We start from the raw sequence: 7,510 nt of genomic DNA, 5'->3' as shown, positions 1-7,510 counted from the left end.
TGCGAAAGGCAGAACAAACCTCCACAATGGCAGCAAAGGAGGATTAATGCATGCAGAGCAGGCTCTAATTCAACATAACGAACAACTGTACAAAAACCCCAGCTACCATTGTCTATTTGTCATTCAGCACATGCTCTGTTTTAATATATGATCTCTCAACAGAAAATTAGTATAGTATGCAGTGTCTCGATGCATGCTGAATCATCCAGGTAAGGAAATTCAAAACTTCTAGTGAGTCTGAAGAAGTCACTGAAAACTGAATAGTGTGTCTGCTACGTCCAGATGAACAGAATGAACTTTTTTTGATATGTCGTGCAACGTAAGCAAAATCAGCATACTGAAAGTAATGCAGACACAGGAAATACCTTGATGTAAAATAATAATTTTAAAAAACAAAGGAGAAGAAGAAAAAGAAAAAAGGCATAAATCACAATTTCTCGATAAGCATTTGTTTGAAGTATGACTAAATGCAAATTGCAAAAGCTGACAAGATCCCTAACCACACAGGAGCACAGCACTATCATTCTAACTTCCACTCTAGCTACTTTATACACTGTTTCCCCCCTGGCTTCATTGTCTTTTATTATGTTTTAGAAAAGTTTTTCACTATTTAACATTCAGTGTCTAATGTTTAGTCCTGACATGCTGTAGTTTTTTCATGTTTCCCTTTGACTCGGATTTTTTTCCCATCTACCCTCAAATTCTTTGTCTGCCTTTGGATCAAAGAGTTTCTAAAAAAAATCAAGACAAGTCACCTCTTTTTAAAAATGTACATCAGGTTGACATGACATCACGTTCTCGAGTGTCATTTATCTTAGTGTGACAGATCTTTGGTAGGAGCACAGAAATGGGATGAGGCTTATTTCCAGGAATCGTGACAAAGCCGACTGGCGCTATAAAGCCAGGGCTTTCACCCACTCCAGCTTCAGTCTTAAACATTCCTCGACTTCACCTGTCAGGTTAAGCGCTTCACTCTGAAATCATGGCCAAGGACATGACTCTGCTGTGGGCTTCCGGATCGCATGCCTGCTGGAGGATAATGATCGCTCTGGAGGAGAAGAACCTGCAAGGATACAACCAAAAACAACTCTACTTTGAGAAGGGGGAGCACAAGTCAAAGGAAGTCATGGAGATCAACCCCAGGGGTCAGGTAGGTTCATATCACACTATGTAAACACTCATATTTGAAATCTGCATTTGTTTTCCTGAAATTGAGAAAAAGGAGTATTCACTTGGCATTCACAAAGTGTTTATGGTTTGCACTGTCTCTTAAAGCTTCCTGCCTTCAAATGTGGGGATGTACCCCTCAACGAGTCCTGTGCTGCATGCTTTCATCTGGAGGTGAGAACTCAAATGATGACTTGAATCTGAATGTTATGTCTCCACAGAGTTTCTAGTTTGGAGAACTACTTGTGATTATATGTTAAACAATGCATTGCATAAACAGACACCCCACACCACAGAGGTAAAAACAACAACAGTGCTTCTTACTGCATGTTAAAAATTTCCATGTCTCCTCCAACAGTGCAAGTACAAGACGCAGGGAACCAAGCTGATCCCTGACTGCGAGGTTGGGAGAGCGCAGATATTGCAGCATGTGTTTGAGGTTAACGCGCTTGTTGAGAAATCATGTAAGTTTGTTCTGACGCACTTCTGATCCTGAACTCTCTTCATCACAGTGTGTGTACCCCGAACAACGTTAGAATCACAGGGATTTAGTGAGTCTGTAAAGGATATATCAAGGCTGCTAAATCTCTTTCTGTGTGACCTGGCTGATGTTGCCATTCAGAGGTCTGTGCTCTGGGATTTTGAACTGCTGAACTTGGCAACACTAAAAACCCATGTTGATGTTTGTTAATCCCGCCAGTGATCACATGCTCAGACTAGTTTTGCATGCAAAGTCACTTGTTTGTCTTGAGATTTGGCACTTTAGCACCTTGGCACAATATAAAATTCAGTTTTTTGCTTTTTACACATTTCCAGCAAGCGTTATCTACTACAACTTGAGGGTCCCAGAGGGGGAGAGACACGACTCTGCCGTTAAGAGAAACAAAGAGGCTCTGACCGCTGAGTTGAAGCTGTGGGAGGGATACCTGCAGGTGTGTGAATGACCTGTGTGCACGCGATCTCAACGACTAAACTAAACCCAGAATACAAACGTTGGAAAGCCACAGGAGTAGATTGTAAACCTTGCCAGAAATAAGCTGGTCCATAAATTTCTTTTTAGATTTTGTTGTTTTAGCCACACATATATGTATGTGCTCCAGAATTACAAAGAAAATAGGTGCTCTGGAAAAAGTAGTGTTTTCTCTTTGAATAAAAACATTTAATCTTTGCAGGATAGGAGTGATGAGGCTTCATTTTAGTTCCCTTTAAGAAAATCCTTAAACAGTAGCATAAATGTAAATATGAGGTATAATTAAAGCAGCAGAAGTAGATGCAAAACAGCTGCATGGTGGTTAGCAGTGTAGCATCACAGCAATAAGGTTTATATCACAAAATCAATCTTGCCTTTGAATTTAAGGATATAATTTATATATCTTTTATTTTTAGGCCTCGAGCGGTTTCATTGTAGGAAAGGACTTTACCTTGGCCGACGTGGTTGTTTACCCAAACGTTGCCTATCTCTTCCACTACGGGTAAGAGGACTAAATGACCAGACACATGAATGAATAGAATAATAGTAGAAATGAATTCACACTGACTTTCTTCTTTCCTGTAGGCTTTCTGAACAGCATTACCCCAAACTGGCAGAATACTATAAAGGTCTGATGAACAGACCCAGCATCAAAGCCAGCTGGCCTCCTACTTGGAAGAACGCACCGAAACAGGAAACACTGAAAGACATCTGAGATTCAGGCGCTCATTTGTTACCACTCCTTGCACTGCACTAGTGATTCATATGCATTTTTTAAAATATAATTTGTGACAATAATGTGTGATTATTACTGTGCTTTGACCTAAATAAGCAATAAAAACTGAGTTTATATTTTATAGCTCATCTGTGTTTTGTTTCTTTGCAGTGGGGATATTTATTGTTAATATAATGTTAACCAAAATCAAACTTTAGGTTTGATGTTTGGATATCAAGTTAAGAATCTGCATTACACCCTTCCATCAGCTTTGCAGAGAGGTTACTTCACCCAGCTATAAATCTTTGTGTTTTGGAAATGAAAAAGCTTCTCAGACCATAAGGGCTATCAGAACCTTTTACCTTTTTTATTAAAAGAAAGAAAGAAAGTGAACTTGGGGAAAGGCAGTGGCACAAGGTTTGTCTGTGGGTATCTGTGTGCACACTTGTGTGAACACCTCCCAATGCACCAAAGGCTCCTGGGCAAGGGCCTGGCCTCAGTGCATACACCAACCCACAACCCCGGTGGCACACCAGCCAGGACCCAAGTCCCACAGGCCAACCAAAACCTCAGCCCATAAGGTCGCCCTGGACAGATTTTATTTTTGCAGTTCACACTGACAGTCTTAGCAATGCATGAGGAGGCGAGAGCCATGTGGACTATGTTTATCCGAAATTGTAGATTTCAGACACTTTGATAAGTCTTCACATATCTGGCACCAAAACTTTTGATGGACAGAACCAAAGAGCGTGGCAATAACACCAGACGGCTAAACGGTCTTCAGAGCGGACTGAAGCGCTACGGAAAGTGGCAAGATCCGCAGCGGAGGAACGGACGCCCTCGTCAAGCAATCGTGGTGTACTGACTGTAAGATCATTTCAAACTACTGAAAATGTGGAATTTCTGACTCCAAGGCTAATGCCGTTTTATTTGCCCAGAGAACTGCAGTGCATCATTGTGAGTGTCGTGTATATCCCTCCTCTGCTAAGGAGGAGGCTGCACTGTCAGGACTATTAACACCTGGACTGACAGTGCAAAAGCCAGCCTGCAGGGCTGCTTAGAGACCACAGACTGGAGCATCTTCAAAGGAGCAGCATCTTGTGGACAACTTTCTTGTCTATGGTGAGGAAAACGACCTCATCTTCAATATGGACAAGATCAAGGAATTAATACTGGACATCAGGAAGAACCCCCCCTCCCCTGCAGCCTCTTATCGTCAAAGTGACAGAGGTGGAGAGGGCCAACGGCCACAGATTCCTGGGACTGCAGGTTGCATCAGACCTGAGCTGGACTCTCAACACCACAGCAACAGTGAGAAAAGCCCAGCAAAGGCTTTATTTCATTCAGCTGCTCAGGAAAGCAGCCGAATGACACAAAACAAAACAGAAACCCCCAGGAGTCCAAACACAAAATGTTCACAAAGGCAGTGGAGCTCGAAAAAACAGAGTCCAAAACATAGTTCAGAGGGGCAACCCGGAGGCCAATCAGCACAACAGTCCATCACTGAACAGTTCTGGAAGCCAACCGTGCCAAAGGCAGTGGCAGCATAGAAGCGGTTCAGGAGACTGACCACTACGTCAATGGAGGCTACGGAGCAGATCAGCAGGCCTACCCGGCAGGCGGTGATGCTGGCGACATCCTTCAGGAGGCCTGCCACGGGTCCGGTGGCAGCAAAACAGTTCAGGAGGCCGCCCATGATGGCGAAGATGCCCAGCTGATGGCCTGGAAAGTGGCCAGTGCCGACGAGGTTCTGGCAAAGGACATGGACGTGCAGACTGAGCAGAAACTGATGGTGGCGTGGCAGCCGCAGGACCAGACAAGGCAGGACCAGACGAGGCAGGACCAGGACCGTTCAGCAGCGAAGATAGGCTGCTGAATTGGGCCCCTCGGACCCTCCAGCAAAGGCAGACGACTGGAAGGGCCCCTTGGACCCTCCAGTGGAGGCAGATGGCTGGACAGGCCCCTCAGACCTTCCAGCTGGAACGTAAACTGGCAGGTGAAGGGACCTCCTGAACAGGACAGAACCAGCAGGTGAAGGGACCTTCGGCAGGATCAGAACGGAACCAGCAGGCTGAGATACCTCTGGCAAACACAAAGCAGGCTGGAGCTGCGCAGGGCTTTTACTCTGCTCTGGCAACGACAGCAGGGTGCAGTCCTCAGCTGGCTTCTTAGCCTCCAGGGGTCCAGAGTCGGCTAAGGGTTGAAACTCAGTCTCTGGGGAAGCCCTGGAGAGAGTTACTGTCTCCAAGCAGGCCACCTTTTGAGGAACGAAATAGTCTTAACAGGTTTGTCTCTCTGCTTTGAATTAGTGGTTGCAAAACAGTCCTTTACGGATTGTATTGACATAATTTGCTGTACAGGAGGAGCAGATGAAGGTGATCGCTGAATAGGTGGTGGAGTAAATAGCCGAACTGATGGCTGAGCTAATGCATGACCTGCAACCTGAGCAGGTAACTGAGCAAGAAACTGAACAGGCCATGTTTCTGACGTCACTACAGCATTTCCGCCTGCTGTATTGTGGAGAAATCTACTCAAGGCTTTATTTATTTTCTAATGTGTGCCTCCTCAACTTTTCTGTCCTCTTTCCTCCAGCCTGTGATCCAGAAAGGCTATGCCATTTTTAAGGATGCTTTAATTCCTAAAACAAATGTGGGAATTGCCAGAGGAGAAATTATTGAGAATACTACGCTGTTTCCTTTGCGAAATCGTTTTATCTTTGAAAAGAAGTGTGGCACACACGGAAAACAATTTGTTCCCGCTGAATATAAAACCTCACTGCCCTCTGCTGCTGGATTCTCTTTTTTCACCATGTGGACTCAGCCTAGAGAGAAAACAGAAAACACGGTGACCTGTGTGTGTGCGTGCGTGTGTGTTGGTGTAAAGACAAGGTGAGTCTTGTTTCCATTGAAAATCTTCATAGTGTAAGTGATCTGTCAAGTTTAAAAAATGGAAACTCACTGCAAGGACAGAACAGTCATATTGAGGCCAGAGTTCAGAGAAGAACAGCTTGACACATTTGATCTGAGAGGAACAGCAACTAATGTAACCACACGTTACAACCAAGGTTTGCAGAAGATCGTCTTTGAACTCCCCAACACGCCCAGCCTTGAAGTTGAATTCATTTCATTTAAAATTTCCTCTTTATTTATGTACAAAAAACATACAGATCCAGCATCCCAAGCAGCTGGCCTCCTGCTAGGAAGGACACTGTTGGAGTGAGACTTTTAAAGGCATCTTCGACTGAGCTAACTTTTCCTGCTGTCTGCGCTGCTCTGCAGTGACTTTGTCACATTTGTTATTTGAGACACCCACCTTACATTCATCCTGCACCTGTGCAGTCTTGACAGAAGGGGACATTAAATGAAAATGTTCTTGTTTTTATGATTACTGCTGAGATGTCCCTTTTGATGTGATTAAAGAAATAATGTGGTACATGTTCTAATGTGAAATATCAACCTGTCACCCACAATTCATACTCACAATACATCAGGAAGTCTGTCTACAGACACAAACAAACTTCTACGTGTGTGTTTGTGTGTGTGTTTTCTTTCTTTCTTAATGGGAGAGCCAGCTTAAGTCCTATGGGGAAAAAAAGGATCACAAAAAGTCATTTCCATTATTTTCCAGTAGCTGTGTCTGCAGAGTGCACAGGAAAGGTTATCTGTGCAGTTATACAAGCAGTTTATAAATGTAAACTATGCTCAACCACTTCACTGTTGGAGAAAAGCTTTTTTAAAAAGACATAGTCGAGTCACATAGCAGCTTACAGGTGTGGCTATTCAGTGACATAAGCACATTCACTTCAGTTCAACTTTATTTATATAGCACCAAATCACAACAGTTGCCTCAAGGGGCTTTATACTGTGAGGTAAAGATCTGAAATAACACAGAGAAAACAATCAACCCCAACAATCAGACGGCCCTTTCACAACACAGTCCCTTTCACTATGTGGTGCCGTTTGTAAAGTGAAACACGCTGAAATTAACGGCAACATTTCTCCACATTTAGCTCAAATCTTTACAAAAACATGTTTTTTTCGAGTCATTTTTTACAACAATTAGTAAAATATTTGTAACTTTTTATATTTAAAACACAATTTTAAATGTTAAATCTACATGTTCTCTGTCAGCACTCTCACTCTAACCCAACAGAGCTTTGGATTAACTGATGGCTGTTCTGGAAACTTTTAGAACAACCTGATGATAATGTATTACTCATTATGTTTATTTGGGGTTTAATGCAACTGCAATTAAAACATTTATGATCGTAGTAATTAAACCAGCAGCCTGTGGTTTACTTGGGCATGCTAACCTCTGTGCTTTGTCCTACTTTACTCTGCCTACAGTTGCATTGCAGGTTAGAACAAGCCTTGAAACGTGTGAACTTGTGGCTAAAGATAAATATCAGTACACACAAAACTTCTAAATACTTTGCTGCCATCTCAGCATACTGACACAAACATATGGGAAGAAATCTGTGCCATCAACAACTGAATTTGAATAAGTTAAATTTGAATTTAAATTGCTCGGATTGAATGTGAATTGTAACTTGAATAAATGCTTTTAAAAACTGAATATGAATTAGCCTAATTTGAAATTCAATTTATTGGTTTGAAAATGATCATCACTGAACTGAAATTGAATTTTATAGTTTGAAA

General features: G+C 42.7%; 1 protein-coding gene across 1 annotated transcript; it reads left to right on the top strand.

Annotated features, from left to right (window-relative positions):
- The first annotated feature begins 950 nt into the window (after positions 1–950).
- LOC146644130 (glutathione S-transferase A-like) lies at positions 951–2,987 on the top strand. Its single transcript, XM_085395436.1, has 6 exons — positions 951–1,150; positions 1,276–1,341; positions 1,526–1,631; positions 1,984–2,099; positions 2,554–2,639; positions 2,723–2,987. Exons 1-6 carry the CDS (start codon positions 983–985, stop codon positions 2,850–2,852), a joined length of 672 nt encoding a protein of 223 aa, XP_085251562.1. The 5' UTR covers positions 951–982; the 3' UTR covers positions 2,853–2,987.
- The last annotated feature ends 4,523 nt before the right edge of the window (positions 2,988–7,510 follow it).

This window comes from Rhamphochromis longiceps, linkage group LG22 (assembly GCF_057381845.1).
Source record: "Rhamphochromis longiceps isolate RC_006_pf linkage group LG22, R_longiceps_female_GT1.1, whole genome shotgun sequence".
Taxonomy (NCBI): domain Eukaryota; kingdom Metazoa; phylum Chordata; class Actinopteri; order Cichliformes; family Cichlidae; genus Rhamphochromis; species Rhamphochromis longiceps.
This window is presented reverse-complemented; position numbering and strand designations above follow the sequence as displayed.

Bases quoted from the DNA above. Each gene is read 5' to 3' on its own strand.
- LOC146644130 (XM_085395436.1), top strand. From the start codon at position 983: ATGGCCAAGGACATGACTCTGCTGTGGGCTTCCGGATCGCATGCCTGC. The intron at 1,151-1,275 runs GTAGGTTCATAT...TGTCTCTTAAAG, and splicing joins AGATCAACCCCAGGGGTCAG to CTTCCTGCCTTCAAATGTGG. The intron at 2,100-2,553 runs GTGTGTGAATGA...TTTTATTTTTAG, and splicing joins TGTGGGAGGGATACCTGCAG to GCCTCGAGCGGTTTCATTGT.